The 21,024-nt window shown below is 34.2% G+C and overlaps 1 protein-coding gene across 1 annotated transcript in view; it reads left to right on the top strand.

The window, feature by feature from the left end:
* The window catches only part of ANTXR2 (ANTXR cell adhesion molecule 2), a 255,604-nt gene that overhangs the window by 7,118 nt on the left and 227,462 nt on the right, over window positions 1–21,024 (top strand). The window contains exons 3-6 of the mRNA XM_044681488.1: window positions 8,129–8,210; window positions 9,654–9,761; window positions 9,846–9,914; window positions 10,654–10,734. Of these exons, the coding sequence (XP_044537423.1) occupies window positions 8,129–8,210; window positions 9,654–9,761; window positions 9,846–9,914; window positions 10,654–10,734 (340 nt within the window). The remainder of the gene's footprint in view (window positions 1–8,128; window positions 8,211–9,653; window positions 9,762–9,845; window positions 9,915–10,653; window positions 10,735–21,024) is intronic.

The raw sequence follows: 21,024 nt of genomic DNA, 5'->3' as shown, positions 1-21,024 counted from the left end.
GCTAAGACTCTCATAATGATCGGAAGATAGTCACTATTGCAGTCCTCATTTTACAAAAATTTAAGAGAATTCTAAGAGTTGATGAATTTCACTTGCAAATTTCTGTACTTATTTTCCTCCTCTCAACCCCTCCATGTGCTAGTTCTAGACAGCTAAACAAGGAGATATTGTCCACCTTTTTTTCCCTCTCAAAAATATTCAACTAAATAGCAACAGCAAATAAGAAGTTCATAGACTTGAAATTCCATTGTAATTTCTCTAATTTAAACCCAGATATTTAGGCCAGCACCTCTCAAAATTGAGCTCCTCAAGACTTTGTCAGGGTGTCAATGAGACCAGAACAATTTTCATAATAATACTAAAATGTTATCTTTATAAATGCCCTATTCCTGTCATAAAAAATATCTCAGATCTAAAACCTTAGGACTGACTTGACACTTCAGCCCTCTTCTCCATTTAGTTGCCAAATCTTGTTGTTTCTACCTCCACATTTCTTTCAACATTCTTTTTTCTATTTACATGGCCATTATCCTAGTTTAAGCTCCCATTTACTCTGATGGAGTTACAATTCAAGTAACTCCCAATACCAATCCATTTTGCACATAACTGATTTTCCTAAAGTTTTGGTCTATTCTGTTGCTCACAATTCCAGTTGCTCAATATTGCCTTTAGCATCAAATATCAACTCTCCTGTTTGGCCTTTGAAATCCCAACCTACCTTTCCAGTTCTGTTATGCATTACTTAAGTTCCTGTCCTTTGTATTTAAAGCATACTGTCTTTCTTTCTTTTACTTGTGTATGGGAAACTACCATCTTTGTGTATTTGAAATGACTCACCTCCACCTCTCAGAAACACTTGTTTCTTTCAAAAGTCAACTAAATTTATATAGCACTACAACAGTTAGCTCTATCCCCTTTGTTTCCTGTTCTATGTCTTCCCCCAATCCTCTGGCACGCACATACCAGTAATATCATTGGGAGTGATGCCCCACTGTACTTGGAGACTAGTTACCTTTCCCTAGATAAACTGTGGCATTTGCAAATTCATACTACTGGCGATAGGCATGACCTGTTTGCTTCTATGGTTATGCAACAACAAAAATAGTTATAGATGCAGAATCCTACCTTGTTAGCAATTCTGGGAACTGTCAGGCAGGATGTAGGAATTTTACCACTTGCTTTGTAGAGAAGCTTATAAAGAATGACCAGTAAAGAAGCATCCTGATCTCCTCCTACTGCATAAATCTATAATTCCTTTTAGTTATTATTGTGATATTTTGAAACTGGTTACATGACCTTCATTCAAAAGATATATATGTGCACACACACATATATGACAAAACCTCAAAAAACTCTTACATGCATATATATATGTATATACATATATATATGCACATATATAGTTGTTTTTTAGTGGTAGGTGGGGGAAATACAGAAGAAATAAAACATGGTCTCTCTCCTTAGGAAACTAACATGAAGACAGGAAAACATGCATATATATGTATGTATGTATATATATATATATACATATATATATATATATGACAAAAACTCAAAAACCTCTTAAGTAGTTCATTAAGTTATGACTGTACCAAGAATTAAAAATAAACAAATTCTACCAAGTGGAATACCTTCAAGATGATCTGCCAGTTGGCTCCAAATTGCATTTTTGTTAAGTTTCTCTAGAATTGGTGATGGAAGTACGCTTTATGAGCTGATGATGCGTGGTCATGAGATGTAGTGGTGAACTGACTAGGGAAGGTTATTTTTATATTGTGAAATCCATTTATGTAAACTTGAATTTCAGTTGTCTTTTTTCCCCCTCTTTTGGCAGCAAAACATTAGTGCTTGAGGACACGCTGCCACTCATTTCTGGCAAGCACCAAATATTTGGTTTATAATCTGCATTCAGACATAGTCAGTTTCAAGTTGTTTCTGTAGATGTTGAATATAAATATTTAGATAAAACAAAATCCTACTGTATGTAATTGACTCCTTCATTTGTGAAATAATGAATTTCTTCATTTGTGGATCAGGCTGTAATGAACAAATATTTGTCCAGTACGAGCTGGGTGAATTATAGATTTTGGTGGTAAGTGGGGGAAATACAGAAGAAATAAAACATGGTCTCTCTCCTTAGGAAACTAACACAATGACAGGAAAACAAAAACAAAAAATAAATGTGCTGAAAGGAGTTTTTGAGTGGAATATAAGTAATGGGAAAATGATGTCTTGTATTACAAAATTAATAGAGAAAAGCTGAGGTTATATAGAACTTCAATAAGGAGTTAGGGAAAGACTTTATTGGAGGTGGTAAAATTTTTGAGCACACATTAATAGGATTCTGCTACTTATTACATTTGTCACCTTGGATGACTCACTTAACTTGGCTATATCTCCATTTCCTCTTTTGTAAAATGATGAGGTTAGAGTACTGTGTGCTAAGTGGGGGACCTAGGATGGTGTATAGCATGCATCAGGAGAAAGAGGAAAGGAAGTATTAGATTTGTTTCATGAAAATTCCTTTGTATGTCTGAAAACTTGTCCAATGGAATGTCAGAAGCTTCAAGGCTATGACTATTTTTGTTTGGCTTTGTATTTCTAATGTGTGCAATAGTAGGTACTTAATAAGTATTGAATTTTACTTTTCTCTGGTCAGACCACATCTGTACCTTTTAAAAAGGGACCTTGATAAATTGGAGAGTGTTCAGTAGAAGGCAACTGGTATGTCAAAAGGCTTCAAGTTTATGACAGGTATCTGTTGAAATAACAAGGGAAGTCTAGAGGGAAGACTTAGGGAAGATGTGAAAATTGTCTTCAGTTATTAAAAGGATTATTACAGGGCAAAGGGAATAAAGTTACTCTGGCCCCAGGAAGTAGAATTAGGAACACTAGTTTGAAGTTGCAAATAGGTAAATTTAGACTTGAATGCTAAAAATGTAGACTGTAGTCTAAAAACTTCTTAATCAAGCTATTTGAAAAAATGATGAGCTTTGTTGGAAAGTAGTAGATTCCCACTCCATTTCAACAAAGAATGAGTAGCCATTTGGAGTGAGATATTCTTATTTTGGTATGGTTTGGATTGAGGTTTGAATCTGAGATATTTTGATTCTTATTCTGATTCCTAAAATGTCCTCAGAACTGAATACAATGTTCTAGATGTTGTCTGAGGAGGACAGAGGATAGCAGAACTGGACCCTATGCCTTTCACTACAGGCTAAGATTTTGTTAACTTTCTTGGCTACTATATACTCTTGACATAAAGAGCATGTAGTCCTCTGAAATTCTTAGTTTAACAGTATCGATATGAGCGCAACTTGGAATGTCTCTTTGAACAAGTGTTTTGCTAACTCTCAAGTTAAATAGCTTAGTGTAATTTTATTATTTAAAGAGGGGGATTATAAAGTGGCTTTTATAAAATAATTGAAATTTACTTAAGGAAAGTTTATAAATGGCTCTTCTAAGGGTTAGTACCTAGCCCCCGCCTCTCTTTTTCCATCTACACATGCATTTTTAGATTATATATGTATCTATATCTATCTGTATCTCTATATACATCTATAGAAACACTTCTTTATATATGTGCATATATACATTTACACACATATACACATATCAACAAATGTATATACAAGTGTATATCCATACCTACCTATCTACCATCTATGTATATATGTATATAAATGTATCTATAGCTTTATCTATAGGCATCAAATGTATATATAAATGTGTAAATAAATATAGATATACTACATAGATAAAAATCATCTGTTGATATACTTCTTTATATATACCTCTAAATACATATCATAGAGAGATATGTGTTTTTACAAATATAATATAGATATATCTATCTACATATGCCTACTAAGTTGGATGTTATATCTTCTACAAATAGATTAATATGGAATGTTACTTCAACAATTTTCTATTTTGTTTTAAAGGGTAAGATTTATTTTTTTGCTTGACTATTATAGCTCCCACTAAATTTAGAACATTGGAGAACTGAAAAAAAAAATCAAAGTAGATTTGATGCTCTTTTAAATATTTATTTTTCTGTTGTCTCACTCTGAAAGTGAGCAGTATGATGCTTGGAATTGTGCTTATTTTTGTATATTTTTGTGGTTAGTACATTCAGTAGGAATGTTTAAACACATATTACTAGTGCTTCAATGCCTTTAAGATTTCAGCTGTGGATAGTTACCCCGCTGGCATAGATTGTAGTACACGAATCCCTCATCATAAATGACTTTTTCCAGTTCTCTCTAATGAATTGTCCTAAGAGCATCTTCTCTACTTGATGGAGGCCTTCCTTTTCTTCACTAGCCCTCATGTAATGTTAGTGGACCTTGAGAAAGGACCCCAACATATTGCGTATACTACCTGTGGAAGATTTTTGGAAGGACATGTACAAAAGTTGCATAAGTTGAAGTTTGGATAAGTTGTGATATATGTTACTAGAGGGATCTGTACCACGTTGATGAACTCAGAAACCTGTTGAAACATTAGAGAATTAAGAGGCATATGGTTAAATAGTTTTTAATGCTTTTTGGATTAGGCTTCTGGAGTAATAATATTGTTTGTAATTTCTTTGTCCACTTTTTCTTCTCTTTGTGATAGCTTGAAAATTGATCCTTGAGGGCCTTCATAATTATGTTGGATCCATCATGTATTTTCTTTTATTTATTGTTGGTGATGTATTAATTTTATCTTAAGTGCTATTCCTATTAATGATGACTTGTACGTGTTTCAAAATGTGCCTATCTGATGGCTTGGGGAAGAAAAATTATTCTCTTTTCTAGACCCCACCTTTGGAATATGGACATTGCTGGCCAGGAATAATCACCCCTTTTCTACTCCTTCTGGGGTATTCTTACTTTCTAGTCACTTATTGCCTCTCCAACACTTCAAAGAGTGTTTTCTTCCTATGTGTAGATGGAATGGAGAAAACTTCCTAGAGGCTACTAGACAACAAAAATGACTTTAGCTTGGAACAAAAGAGGAAAAACCATTGTCTACATCTAGTTTATTTCTGCCTTTGGGGAAATTAGTAAAAAAAATTACTAATCAAAAGCATAAAATTCTCCCTTATTTTGACTACACCCTCTGCCAGGAGAAAGCCTGGCACTTTGGGGCATTAGAACTCTCCTTAGTGCTTTTTTAAAATAATTATTTTAATAACAAATTTCTAAAGTTTTCTGAAGTTATATGATCTATATTGTCTCCCTCCTTTCTTCCCTCCATCCTCCCAGAGCTGACAAGTAATGTAATCTGGGTTATATATCTATTATCATGCAAAACATATTTCCACATTATTCATTTTTATGTGAAGAATCTTATTAAACCAAACCCCCAAAACATATACACAGATAAACAAATGATAAATAATATATAAAATCCTTTCATCTTCATTCCTACTCCAACAGTTCATTCTCTGAAGGTAGTTAGCATTCTTTGTCACAAGTCTCTAAGAATTGTTCTGGGTCATTGTATTGCTGTTAGTAGCAAAGTCTATCATATTTGATATTTCCACAATATTGCAGTTACTATGTAAAATGTTGATTGAATTTTTAGAAAAATATATAACTAGAGAAATTCAAAATAAATTAGAAAGGTAGTTTTATAGAACAGAATAAACTTTTATGAGCTATGGATGCTTAAGAGGTATAGTAGATAGATTTGGAATTGGTCCTTGAATCAGGAAGAACTGAGTTCCAGCCTTAGACACTAGCTGTATGACTCTGAGCAAGTCACTTCATCTTTGTTTGCCTTACTTTCATTTGTAAAATGTGGATAAAAATTAGTATCTATTTCCCAGTGTTGTTGTGAGGATCAAATAAGGTAATAATTGTAAAACACTTAGCATAGTTACTGGCACATAGTAAGAAATAAATAAATGTTAGCTTTGTTATTTTCAATTTAGCTATAAAATATTTATGGAATAGCTAGATGGTGAAGTGGATAGAGCACTGGGCTTGGAAACAGGAAGACTTTTCTTCATGAGTTCAAACCTGGCTTGAATGGATTGGGAGTCAAATTGTATGGGGGCAGGAGGTGGACATCCAAAACACTGAGATCAAAGATCTCCATTTGCACATTTGAGCCCTTGAATTGTTCTTCTGAGTCTCAATGAAGATAATGCCTATCAAACACTGTAAACTTTAATGTGATTATATATTGTGCACACACACATAAATATATAATATTTAGAATAAATTTTTTTGTCAATCTTTGGTTATATCATATTATGTCAATAATATGACAAATATGATAATATGATATCAATATAATAACAATTATGTCAATGTATGGTATGGGGGAAAGAGCATTGAGTTGGGAGACAGAAGATGTCAATTTAAATGTCATCTTTGACATTGATGACTTCTGTGACCATAGCTAAGTCTTTTATCCTCCCTTTGCCCAGTCTCTTCCAACTCTAGATTAATTATACTGAGATTTTACTAGTATAGAGAACTCCTATCAATATAACTCTTGGTTTCTGTCCTAAAACTTTTTTAAACTTTTACTTAAAAAGCATTTCTCTTCTCTTTCTCCCATCTCCCTTCCCCCATTAAAAAAGAAAAAGAAAAACAAAACCCATTTAACAAATATACAGAGTCTAGTAAAATAAATTTCTACATTGGCCATGCCCAAAAATATATATTAAATTCTTTACCCTGAATTTTTAATCTATCTGTTGGGAGATAAGTAGCATGCTTCATCAGCATTCTTCTGAAATTTTGGTTCATCATTTCATTCATCAGAGTTGTTAAATTAAAAAAAAAGTTGTTTGTTTTCAAGTATTCTTCTTATATAAATTGTTCTCCTGGTTTTGCTCACATTTTATTCCATATCACTCTGTACCTATCTTTTCTGGTTTCTTTGGTTAATTGCATTTTACTGTGTTGATATGTTACAATTTGTTTGGCCATTCCCTAGTTGATAGGTATTCCTTTAGTTTCTAGATTTTTGCTTCTACAAAAAGAAATGTTATAAATATTTGTGTATCAATGTGTCATTTTCTTCTTTCTTGATCTTTTTGGGTATAAGCCTACTGGTAATGTCACTGGGTCAAATGGGTTTTATTAGTTTAATTTGTGATTTGGAGCATTCTTTTCACATGGTGTTAGATAGCTTGGATTTCTTTTTTTTAATTGCTTCTTCATATTTTTTTGTCCATTTATCCCTTTAGGAATAGTTCTAATTCTTAACAATTTGAACAAGTTACTCGTTTCCCTTCCAAGTTTAGCACATTGATTTTGTTTTGATAAAACCTTGTAAAGGTTTTATGTAATCAAAATTGATCACTTTAGTCTTTTTGCAATTCTTTTTATCTGGTGGTCATGTTTCATCATGAGCTCTTCTTTCATTCATGATTTGAAAGACAAATGCTTCCTTGTTCTTTTAAGCTATTTGAATATATATGGATATATGGAACCTGCTTTGGAATTTAGAGAGTTGTTGTTCAGATCTTAGTCTTGTTTGAATCATAAACTTCTTTGGCAAGCTGTTGAAACTTGTGAATTTCTTATTATAATAATGTTTTAAACTCATAAGTAAATAGTAAAATTTTCATAAGAAACTAATTATGTTGAAATATAGTTATATTATATTAAAACAGACTCCTAGGTAAGAACTTGCTGTCCAGTGACATTGCTATTATTTAATAGCCTCAGAACTTGAACCCAGGATTTCCTTACTCAAATACCCACTCTCTTTCCATTACACTATGGCTACCTCTTCTGTAGAAACTAGTGCTTTCACAGGCATATAACTGTAATTACTTCTATAACCATTATATTCCTTATTTTATAAATAAGTAAACTGGCAACTCAGGAAGATTAATTTACTCAACCATAGTTACATGGCTGCTTCTTAAGGTACTATATTAATTTTAGTGATTATTTTGATTAAATATCTATATATTTCATCAACTAGTACAGTTGTTATAGGTATTTTCATATTCTAATAATACCCTGAATATGTAGAATATAGTATATTATATTATATTATATATTCATAAGAATGATAGACAAATGAGCAAGTGTATTTCTCTTGAAAAATGTATTATGTAGTTACATTTATACATTTCTTTTGTTTTATATTCTTGTAAATATTGTATTCACAGCCAAAAAATCACTGAAGGCTTAAAAAATTTAAAAGAAGTCCAGCCTGTAGGAGAGACATATATACATGAAGGGTTACGACTGGTAAGTATGTTATACTTGGGATGATGGGAAAATGTGCCTTTTTCCTCAGTTCCTAACTATAACATGTTTTCATTAAGCAAGGAAAAGACTTGTGATTTCATTAGTATAAGGAAATTCTGAGAAAAACTGAGAAAGATACCATAAGATTAAAGATTAAAGGGGGAATGTGAGATATGTGTGTGTATATATACATATATAACTTTCTTAGAGTTTAGTAATCTTTTGTTAATTTTTTAAACCTTTACCTTCCATCTTAGAATCAATATTGTATATTAATGGGAGTTAAGTGACTTGCCCAGGGTCACACAGCTAGGAAGTGTCTGAGGCTAGATTTGATCCTAGGATCTCCCATCTCAAGGCTTGCCTCTCAATCCACTGAGCCACCTATCTGACCCTTAAAGTATCTCTTAGTATTATTGTGGAAAAGATGAAGGATAATGATTTGATACACAATTGCTTGGATGGCCAGACTTAAAAAGTAGTTGTCTATGGTTTGGTGTCACCATGATAGGAAGTATCCAGTAGAGTACCTTAGGGGTTGTCCCTGTGTTATTTTAACATTTTTTTCAATGACTTAGAAAAAAGGGTTAGATGGTATGCTTAGCTTTGCAGATAACATGAAGGCAGGAGAGAACACTAATCTAGTGTTCAGCTGTCAGACTCCATAATAACCATGACAAGATTTTAGATCATTCATTGTCCTGAGTATTTTAACACATTGAAATTCCATAGAGGTAAATGTAGCATTGTTCTTGAAATGTAAACTTATTGCAAGTAGGAGTTGTTTCATTCATTGTCTTTGTATCTTTTAAACAGCCAGTACATAACTGGCACTTAATAAATATGGAGTGATTTGTTGACATAGAAAATACTGTATTTGGTCTAAAAAAAACCTGGGGATTTTAGTGGGGGTTTTAGTGAGTCAGCAGTGCCATGTGACAGCCAAAGTAGCTAATGCCTTCTTGGTATGCATTAAGAAGGCCACAGTTTCCAGGAACAGGATGGTGATAATCCCAATTTGGTATTTGGCTCTTGGCAACAAAGTTTGAGGATATTAATAAGTTGGAGAATGTCCTGAAGCAGAATCTGCTGAAGAAATTTGAGTTCATGACATATAAGTTTGGACTGAAAGAATGCTGAGTGTGGATAAGAGAAGTTTCAGTGTGGCTATCATATATGGCTTCAAGTATTTGTAGGTGTAAGTATCATATGAAAGAGGGCTGAAATTAGGAGACTTAGGTTCAAATCCTATCTCTGAAAGAGCAGTAGCCTGGACTTGGGAGATCCTGGGTTCAAACCTGCCCTCAGACGCTTCCAAACTGTGTGACCGTGAGCAAATCATTTAAACCCATTTACCTAGCCGTTGCCTTTTGGCATTGGTTAAGAACTAAGAGCTATGGCCTGGGAATTATTTATTATTTTTTCTTTTCTTTTCATTTTCAGGCCAATGAACAAATTAAGAATGCAGGGGGATTGAAAACCTCTAGTATAGTGATTGCACTGACGGATGGGAAATTGGATAAACTGGTGCCCAAGTATGCAGCCAAAGAGGTTAGTCTCAAACTCAGGTCTGAGATATGTTCTGTTGCATTTTGTCTTGGAGCCCAGTGTTTAAATAATGGCTTTCTTTGATAGGCAAACATATCGAGGACCCTTGGGGCTAGAGTTTATTGTGTTGGAGTTCTTGATTTTGATCAAGCCCAGGTAAGAATATCTGATTTATAGAGTTTTTTTTCAGTTCAGAGAGATATCACCTAGAATGACTGTTACTGAAGTATGGTGAAAGCAGAATTCATGGAGATTTCTATTAAGACATTTTATTCCTTATGTCATAAACACAGTGAACAGTGAATAGGGTCAGTGAATTAAAATGTTATCTATTATCAAAGATCAAAAGACCTTAGAGATTACTGTTCTATCTATTGATGAGTAAAATTTAAAACACAGATTTATTTAGTGATATTTTTGTTCTTGTGTTTAAAATAATTTAAAATAAACTTTGGCTAACAAGGATTTTAGAAAGGTCAGAGTTTTCTCAAATTTTCTCTCAGCTTCATTATTTATCTTTTATTTTTATCTTCCCTTTCTGATTTTTAGAAGTTTGCAAATTTTCAATAAACAATATTCAAATCTGATCTTGTCAATCTCAAACGCACATTGCATTTAATTTTGCAGCAAGACATGGCTATGACTCATATAAGCTGATATGTCTAAGTCCTTCCATAGTATATAGTGAGGATGATTTTCCTAAATCCAAACCAATTTTATGATTATCTATTACATTCTATTTTTAATAAGTATACTGTATTACTCTATCATTGCAGTTGTGACTTTCTATCATCTCTTAGAATAACATGACATAAAACGTATTAAGCCTTTAAGTATGTTATCCCTATCCCCAAACCACTGTCTGTCAGTTATTTTTTCTTACTTTTTTCTATAGCTTGAAAACATTGCAGACTCCAAAGACCAAGTATTCCCTGTCAAAGGAGGATTTCAAGCCCTTAAAGGAATAATTAACTCTGTGAGTAATTTGACTATGGGGAGAAAACTTTCAAACTTATATAGGCATATTTTGAACTTATATGAGGGATCTAGAAACCAAATTTATGTTGCTTTGGTCTTGGAAGGAGGGAGTTATATGGAATATCATTATTTGGTGGTTATATTAAATTTCTGGGTTTAAATTTGAAGTGAGAATCTGATAATTAAGGCATAGTCTCTAGAGAAGCCAGTAAATTTGAGTCTTTGTTTTCAATTGTAGAATTTCCAGGTAATCTTGATAACCAATTGGTAATCCCTGTGATCTCAAACTCAAATAGAAACTGGGCCTCTACTCTGGACATAAGGATCTCTGAAGGCTGCATATTGAATTACTGTAAAAATATAGTGTTATCTATGTTTTAATATATTTTTATTTATTTTGTCAAATATATCACAATTACATTTTTTTTCTTCAAACTCTTACCTTCCATCTTGGAATCAATACTGTGTTTTGGTTCCAAGGCAGAAGAGTGATAAGGGTAGGCAATGGGGGTCAAGTGACTTACCCAGGGTCACACAGCTGGGAAGTATCTGAGGCCAAATTTGAACCTAAAACCTCCCATCTCTAGGCCAGCTTCTCAATTCTCACTGAGCTACCCAGCTGCCCCCTCACCATTAGATTTTTTAAAACATTTATTAATATTCGTTTTTAACATAGTTACATGATTCATGCCCCTACTTTCCCCTTCACCACCCGCATTCCCTCCACCCATGGCCGACACACATTTCCACTGGTTTTATCATGTGTCATTGATCAAAACCTATTTCCAAATTGTTGATAGTTACATTGGTGTGGTAGTTTCGAGTCTACATCCCCAATCATGTCCACCTCAATCCATGTGTTCAAGCAGTTGTTTTTCTCATATGTTTCCTCTCCTGCAGTCCTTCCTCTGAATGTGGGTAGTGTTCCTTTCCATACATCCCTCAGAGTTGTCCTGTGTAATTGCATTGCTGCTGGTACAGAAGCCCATTACATTCAATTTTACCACAGTATATCAGTCTCTGTGTACAATGTTCTTCTGGCTCTGCTCCTTTCGCTCTGCATCAATTCTTGGAGGTCTTTACAATTCACCTGGAACTCCTCCATTTTATTATTCCTTTTAGCACAATAGTATTCCATCACCAGCATATAACACAATTTGTTCAGCCATTCCCAAATTGAAGGACATATCCTCCTTTTCCAGTTCTTTGCCACCACAAAAAGCGCAGCTATAAATATTTTCGTACAAGTCTATTTATGATCTCTTTGGGGTACAAACCCAACAATGGTATGGCTGGATCAAAGGGCAGGCAGTCTTTTATAGCCCTTTGAGCATAGTTCCAAATTGCTAGCCAGAATGCTTGGATCATTTAACAACTCCACCAGCAATGCATCAATATCCCAATTTTGCCACATCCCCTCCAGCATTCATTACTCTCCCTTCTTTCATTTTAGCCAATCTGCTAGGTGTGAGGTGATACTTCAGAGTTGTTTTGATTTGCATTTCTCTAATTATTAGAGATTTAAAACACTTTCTCATGTGCTTATTGATACTTTTGGTTTCTTTATCTGAAAATTGCCTATTCATGTCTCTTGCCCATTTATCAATTGGGGAATGGCTTGATTTTTTATACAATTGCTTTAACTCCTTGTATATTTGAGTAATTAGACCCCTGTCAGAGTTTTTTGTTATAAAGATTTTTTCCCAATTTGTTGTTTCCCTTCTGATTTTGACTGCATTGTTTTTGTTTGTACAAAAGCTTTTTAGTTTAATATAATCAAAGCCATTTAATTTACATTTTGTAATTGTCTCTAACTCTTGCTTGGTTTTAAAATCTTTCCTTTCCCAGAGATCTGACAAGTATACTATTCTGTGTTCACTTAACTTATTTATAGTTTCCCTCTTTATATTCAAGTCATTCAACCATTCTGAATTTATCTTGGTGTAGGGTGTGAGATGTTGATCTAAACCTAATCTCTCCCATATTGTTTTCCAAATTTCCCAGCAGTTTTTGTCAAATGGTGGATTCATGTCCCAAAAGTTGGGCTCTTTGGGTTTATCATACACTGTCTTGCAGATGTCATTTATCCCAAGTCTATTCCACTGATCCTCCCTTCTGTCTCTTAGCCAGTACCATATTGTTTTGATGACTGCTGCTTTATAGTATACTCTAATATCTGGTACTGCTAGGCCCTCTTCCTTCACATTTTTTCATTATTTCCCTTGATATTCTTGATCTTTTTTTATTCCAAATGAAATTTGTTATAGTTTTTTCTAATTCAGTAAAAAGTTTTTTGGTAGTTTGATAGGTATGGTGCTAAATAGATAAATTAATTTGGGTAGAATGTTCATTTTATTATGTTAGCTCGTCCTACCCATGAGCAATCAATGGCTTTCCAATTATTTAGATTCAGTTTTATTTGTTTGGGAAGTGTTTTGTAGTTGTTTTCGTATAATTGTTGTGTTTGTTTTGGTAGATAGATTCCAAAGTATTTTATATTGTCTAGGGTGATTTTAAATGGTGTTTCTCTTTCTACCTCTTGCTGCTCTAATGTGTTGGAAATGTATAGAAATGCTGATGATTTATGTGCATTTATTTTGTATCCTGAAACTTTGCTGAAGTTGTTGGTTATTTCTACAATCTTCTTAGCTGATTCTCTAGGATTTTTTAAGTAGACCATCATATCATCTGCAAAGAGTCATAGTTTAGTCTCCTCCTTGCCTATTTTGATACCTTCGATTTCTTTTTCTTCTCTAATTGCTATTGCTAGTGTTTCTAGTACAGTGTTAAATAATAGAGGAGATAATGGGCATCCTTGTTTTACTCCTGATCTAATTGGAAAGGCTTCTAATTTATCCCCATTGCATATGATGCTTGTTGATGGTTTTAGGTATATACTGTTTATCATTTTTAGGAAAGGTCCTTCTATTCCTATACTTTTCAGTGTTTTCAATAGGAATGGATGCTGTATTTTGTCAAAGGCTTTTTCAGCATCTATTGAGATAATCATGTGGTTTTTGTTTGTTAGACTGTTGATATGGTCAATTATGTGGTTGGTTTTCCTAATGTTGAACCATCCTTACATTCCAAGGTATAAATCCCACCTGATCATGGTGGATGATCTTCTTAATTACTTGCTGGAGTCTCTTTGCTAGTATTCTATTTAAGATTTTGCATCTATGTTCATTACGGAGATTGGTCTGTAGTTTCTTTCTCTGCTTTTGATCTCCCTGGCTTTGGAATCAATACCATATTTGTGTCATAAAAGGAATTTGGTAGGACTCCTTCTTTGCTTATCATATCAAATAATTGTATAGTATTGGGATTAGTTGCTCTTTGAATGTCTGATAGAATTTACTTGTGAATCCATCAGGCCCTGGCGATTTTTTCTTAGGGAGTTCTTTGATGGCTTGTTCAATTTCTTTTTCTGATATGGGATTATTTAGATATTCTATTTCTTCTGCTGTTAAACTAGGCAATTTATATTTTTGTAAGTATTCATCCATATCTCCTAAATTGTTATATTTGTTGCCATATAATTCAGTGAAATAGTTTTTAATGATTGCCTTAATTTCCCCTTCATTAGAGGTGAGGTCTCCCTTTTCATCTTTGATAGTATCAATTTGGTTTTCTTCTTTCCTTTTTTTTATTAGATTGACCAGTACTTTGTCTATTTTACCTGTTTTTTCAAAATACCAGCTTCTAGTCTTATTTATTAATTCAATAGTTCTTTTACTTTCGATTTTATTAATTTCTCCCTTGATTTTTAGTATTTCTAATTTAGTTTTCATCTGGGGATTTTTAATTTGCTCACTTTCTAATTTTTTGAGTTGCATGCCCAATTCATGCTCTCCTTAATTTGTTAATATATGCACTCAAGGATATAAATTCCCCCTGAGTATTGCCTTGGCTGCATCCCACAGAGTTTGGTAGGATGTATCATCATTGTCATTTTCTTCAATGAAATTGTTGATTGTTTCTATGATTCCTTCTTTGACAAATTGGTTTTGAAGAATCATATTATTTAGTTTCCAATTAGTTTTTGATTTTCCTGTCCAAGTGCCCTCACTAATTATTGTTTTTATTGCATTATGTTCTGAGAAGGTTACATTTATTATTTCTGCTCTTTTGCATTTGTTTGCAATGATTCTATGCCCTATAACATGGTCAATCTTTGTGAATGTGCCATGTGCAGCTGAGAAGAAGGTGTATTCCTTTTTGTCCCTATTTATTTTTCTCCACATATCAATTAGATCTAATTTTTCTAGGACTTCATTCACCTCTCTTACCTCTTTCTTATTTATTTTTCGGTTTGATTTATCTAGATCTGACAGAGGAATATTTAGATCTCCCACTAGTATGGTTTTACTATCTATTTCCTTCTTCAGCTCTGCCAGTTTCTCCTTTATGAATTTGGGTGCTATGCCACTTGGTGCATACATATTGAGCAGTGTTATTTCCTCATTGTTTATACTGCCTTTAATCAGGATGTAATGACCTTCTCTGTCTTTTTTAATCATATCTATTTTTACTTTGGCTTTGTCAGAAATCACAATTGCCACTCCTGCCTTCTTTTTCTTATTTGATGCCCAAAAGATTTTGCTCAAGCCCTTAACCTTAAGCTTGTGTATGTCCACCCACCTCATATGTGTTTCTTGTAGACAGCATATGGTAGGGTTTTGGTTTCTAATCCACTCTGCTATTTGCTTCCATTTTATGAGCGAGTTCATCCCATTCACATTCAGAGTTATAATCATCAGTTGTGCATTTGCTGACATTTTCTATCCTCCCCTATTCCTACCCCTTTTTCTCAAACTATTTCCTTTTAAACCAGTGATTTGCTTTAAGCCAGTAACACTTATCCCCTCCCTTGATTAACTTCCCTTTCTACCCCCTCTCTTATTATTCCCCTCTTTTTATTTTTAAAGGCCTAATGAATTCCCTTCCCCTTTTTCTCCCCTCCCTCTTGTGACCTCCCCTCTCCCCTGCTCCCCTTGGTTTATCCCTTCTGATTTTCTCAGTAGGGTAAGATAAAGTTTTATATCCCAACGGATAATATAGCTACTCTTCCCTCTCTGGGTTGATTACACTGAGAGTAAGGTTTAAATATTACCTCTTAATGCTCTCTTCCCCTCCTTCTTATAATAGTATTTGTCCCCTCCCCTTCCCATGCCCTCTTTGTAGGTAATAGAATATCCTATTTTTCTTATTCAGTCAAGTTTCTCTTGGTGTCCCCTACTATTCAGCCCCCTCTTCCCCACCCCCCCATATCATCTTAGACCATCTTAGACCCTCTACCTATGAAATCTTCTGATTACTATAATAGTGAATAGAGTTCACTACAGAGACTTATACATAGCATTTGTCCACATAGGAATACAGATAATTAGATCTTACTGAGGCCCTTAAAAAGGCAAATTTAAAAATTATGAGTTTTCTTTCTTTCCCCTCTGTTTCTTATTTATCTTTTCATGTTTCTCTTGATTTTTGTGTTTGGATATCAAATTTTCCATTTAGTCCTGGTCTTTTCTGGGCAAATACTTGGCAATCTTCAATTTTGTTGAATACCCATACTTTCCCCTGGAAGTATATAGTCAGTTTCGATGGGTAGTTGATCCGTGGCTGAAGGCCCAACTCTCTTGCCTTTCTGAATATCATATTCCAAGCCTTGCGGTCTTTTAGCGTGGAGGCTGCCAGATCCTGTGTGATCCTGATTGGTGCTCCTTTATTTTTGAATTATCTCTTTCTGGCTTCTTGGAAGATTTTTTCTTTTATTTGAAAGCTCTTGAATTTGGCTATTATATTCCTTGGCATTGCCCTTTCTGGATCTAGTGTAGAGGGTGATCTATGGATCCTTTCAATGTCTATATTGCCCTCTTGTTGTAGAACTTCAGGACAATTTTGCTGAATAATTTCTTTTAGTATGGAGTCCAAGTTTCTATTAATTTCTGGTTTTTCTGGAAGACTAATGATTCTCAAATTGTCTGTTCTAGACCGGTTTTCTTTGTCTGTCACTTTCTCATTGAGATATTTCATGTTTCCTTCTATTTTAGCCGACCTTTGACTTTGTTTTATTTGTTCTTGTTGTCTTGAGAGATCATTAGCTTCTAATTGCTCAATTCTAGCCTTTAAGGACTGGTTTTTGGCTATAATCTTTTGGTTTTCGGCTATGATCTTTTGGTTTTCCTTTTCTATCTAGTCATTTCTGGTGTTCAATTTACTTATCCGTTCATTTGATTTCTTAGCCTCACTTTCCAATCGCAAAATTCTGCCTTTTAAACTGTTATTTTCTTGCTTGATTTCCTTTTGAGCTATTTCCCATTTCTCTAGCCAAATCTTTTCCAAGTTTTTCGTCATCTCATATTTGAACTCTTCAAGAGCTTGTGACCAGTTTTCATTATTTTGGGAGGGTCCGGATGCTTGTTTGTTCTCCTCTTCTGTTTGCTCAGTTGTCTGGATTTTCTCTGTAAAAGTTGTCGAATTGTTAAAGATTTCTTCTTCTTGTTGTTAATCTTTCTCTTTTGGCCTTCCTGATTCTGGGTTGCCATTGTCAGCCCAGCTGGTTCTCAGGTTTATCCTCATGCTGACTCAGGTCTGATTTTTCTCAAGGTCAAGCTCCCAGGTGGACCCCCTTGCTTGATCCTCTGCCAGAGGCTCCTTTACAAGTCTCAGGGCGTTGCTTCCACAGTCGTATACCCGTCTGCACTGGTTTCCCACTCAGGGTTTCAGAGCCTTCGCTCATGTGTGCCTGTGATTGCCTCCGCTCCTGCCTGTCTCGCGCCTGCGCTCTGTGTCCGCGCTCAAAGTCCGTGCGAGTTCTTTAGCCTTTTGGGGTCCTAAGTCTTGCTGCTCTCAGGAACAGGCCCTGGAGCTGCCAATGACTAAATGTGTGCCCCAAACTTGCTCTATTTCTCTTGAGCTGGCTTTGGCGTTGTAGGTGGTGTGGTATGTGTGTGTGTGTGTGTGTGGGGGGGCTGCTCAGCCCACGATTTAGTGAGAGCTGTTTCACCCCTTTATAGCATGGAAATGCCCCAATTCCACGTACCTTCCACACTGCGCCCTGTTGTGGGGTCTCTCCATTCGTCTGGATTTGTTTTTATGTCCCCTTGTGGAGTCCTGTATGTTTTGGTTAGGAGAGGTTAAGCGCTGCTTTTTACTCTGCTGCCATCTTAACCAGGTAACCTCACCATTACATTTTAATCTTGTAACCACACTGGGCAGTTTTGTGGAGCTCTTATGGTCCACCTCTGAATTACTCAGCAGTAAAGTAAAGCCATAGTAATAATGATTTGGAGAAAATGGTATAAATAGTATTTTGAATCTCAAAAGGAAGAGGTTACTGAATGAAGGAATAAAACATTCATTATGTTTTTACTGTATATAAATCACTATGCTAAGTTCTGCATATACAAATAGAAAAGACAGTTTCTTCTCTCTAGGAGCTCATAGTTCAATTCAAAGAAGCAGGATTTGTGTCATGTTGAAAGGTCCCATGATCCTTGAGGTGCAATAGAAAATTTCATTAAGCGTTTTCTTTAAAATAATTTCTCCTGAGAAAATTATATCAGTTTCTAATATGGAACCATTTTATAGCACCAAGGACTTCAGAGGCAAGAATTTTGTTTTCTGGGTCTTTAGTAGCTGTGGTTGCAGCACCTATAGAACAGTAGCCAAGTATCAACACAGGGGTTTGTCTCTAGAAACCACAGTATTGCTATTCCCATGGTTCTTGGGTTCAGAGTTCTGAGCTCTCTTGATCAGAGTCTGAGAAGAGATGGTAATCAAGATCCTGGTTATGGTGGTATCTGGCACATACTGTATCCTGGCTTTCTTAGCATGTCTTGCTTATCTGCCCTGTTGAATGATGGTGTTGGAATAGCTGTTTGGATGCAATTAGTTAGTAAACATTTGAAAATTGTATATTATGCAGAAGGCACTGTGTTAAGCACTGGGGATAAAAAGACAAAAAAATGAAACTCTTTCTGTCCTCATGTAGCTTACATTCTCATGGGATGGGGGAGACTAGATAGCTAGATCAAATATATAGATAAATAGAATTAAGATTTTTTTGAGGCAGGTTTAGTTTGCAGAGCTTCTGTTGGCATAATTTTCTTAGAAGTTTTCAGGAGTTATGTAGGGATGATTTAAGATGAATAGGTTTTTTTTACTGTAATTAGTTATATTGTTTTCTTAATTTTTGATCATCTTTGTGACACTGGTTTAAATATACCTTAATTGAAATGAGTTATTTGTTGGATGACTTGCTGTTGACTTGCTGTTTAAAGTTTTGAGTAAATTTGATTTATAAAATGAGTTTGATCTAAAATTATCTAAAATGAGTGCTTTATTTTTCAGTTGTTAAGAATTTAAGACCATTATTCCCCACCTTTTCATGCCAACTGCTATGTAGTTCTTTTACAGCCCGTTGTGTTTTTTGTTTGTTTGTTTGTTTTGAGATTGGATTGTTTAAGATGTCTGTTTGGTCTTCTGTTAGTTTGGATATTTTATATTTTTTGAAAGTAATCTTCTATTTTCTTTTGTGTTCTCAATTTTGTCCATATATAACTAGGTAAATATTAATATTTTTATGTCTTGTGTTTTCTTGTGATTTGATCGTGTTTACTTGGTATTCCATTTATTTGATTTTCTGCTTTCTTCTTTTTAATCAGGTTGGCTAAATTTTAATAAATTATAATATTCAATATTGAGCTTCTAATGTTATTGATCATTTTTATAGTCATTTTGATTTCTACTTCTTTGTCTCTAATTTTCAATATCTTCCTTTTGTTTAATATAAAGTTACAGAAATGTGCAGTTCCTCCTTCCTACTACTATAAAATTATTTTTAGCTAGTGGTATTGGAATAAGGAAAAGGGGCCCACTTTTTTCACTCTTTCTATGTCTCATTTGAGAATAATTATATTAAGAATAATTTTGAGTAGCTTAGAATTTTTCTTATTTGAAATTAAATTTGTCTGTCTCTGAAGTTTATTAGGTATATCTTCTTAAACAAGGGGAAGAATATTTTTGAAATAAAAAGCAAAACTCAGGATTTTCCAAGTGGAGGTTTTTTTTTGTTTTTGTTTTGGTTGTTTTTTTAGTTTTACTCTCCTTATCTGTAAAAGTCAGAAAAAGTTTGTTACATATTTGTGACATTACTGCAACCATCAAAACAAAATACCAGTAGGTATTGTGTAACATTTAAGACAGAGTTCATCCTGTAGCTATTAACTCTTTAAGGAGCAACAATCTTACTTTCATCTGACTTTTTTATTATGACTAGAAAAATTTCCTTAAACATTTGAAGGGAAAATTCCTCAGGCTGAACATTATTCAGAATGTTTTAAAGTTCAGAAAACTTTATTAAAGTAGATTTTTGTAAGTTTTATAATGCTTGTATTTTTAAATGAAAAGTACTAATTTCATTTCTTATTTAAAGGAGACTTTTCAGTGGTTTAAATATTTGGTTTTATTATAATACAGCACTTCTAGTGGAAGAGGCAAAATGTATCCATTAATTAAAGGATTATGTGTTTATAGTAATACTTAGTATGTAAAAGTCTTTAACACTTGCTACTATATTCATTGGGGAACAGTAATATGCTTATAGCATGAGTTAGTAGGCTGATTTGAAGCCAGTGCAGGGTTTCAATTTTGGCTCTGAAACTTACTACAAATGTATTATTGGGAAAAATACTTCAGTTCTCAGCATCTCAATTTCTTTATCTCTTAAAAGAAGGAACATGAAGTAGATGACCTCTGTCAACTTGAATAAAAGAGAACTACCATAGTAGTTATAATAAAGGGACTTTAATCTCAGTTAAAAGATCATAATCAGGGTTCCCCCATGGCACTCTGCACCATAATATTTGGGTTCTCTAATGAAATGCAGAAAAAAAGAGCCATTAAATAGTCTTGTGGAGGGGTGTAGGGGAGATGGTGTTAGTTACTTAAGTTTACAGAAATTTGGGCAAGATGGCAATAGCCAGAGGCTCTAGTATCTGGGGAGTAGATTTTTTGTTTTTTAGATTTCCTGGGCATGAGGCATTGTCAATTCATAGTCATTAGTTGCCTTTTGATTTGATCTAAGAAAGAAGCAGCTACAAGATTTTCTGCAGCTAAAGTTTACACTTCTAAGACACCTTTCTTTTACCATCTTATTATCCCACAGTGAATTGAATACCATAACGTTTTTTTTAACATTTATTAATATTCATTTTTAACATGGTTACATGATTCATGCTCCACCTTTCCCCTTCAACCACCACCCCCCCCCCCGCACCTCCCC

Source organism: Gracilinanus agilis, chromosome 6 (genome assembly GCF_016433145.1).
Source record: "Gracilinanus agilis isolate LMUSP501 chromosome 6, AgileGrace, whole genome shotgun sequence".
Classification (NCBI taxonomy): domain Eukaryota; kingdom Metazoa; phylum Chordata; class Mammalia; order Didelphimorphia; family Didelphidae; genus Gracilinanus; species Gracilinanus agilis.
Note: the sequence above shows the minus strand (reverse complement) of the source record. Positions and strands in the feature narration are given on the sequence as shown.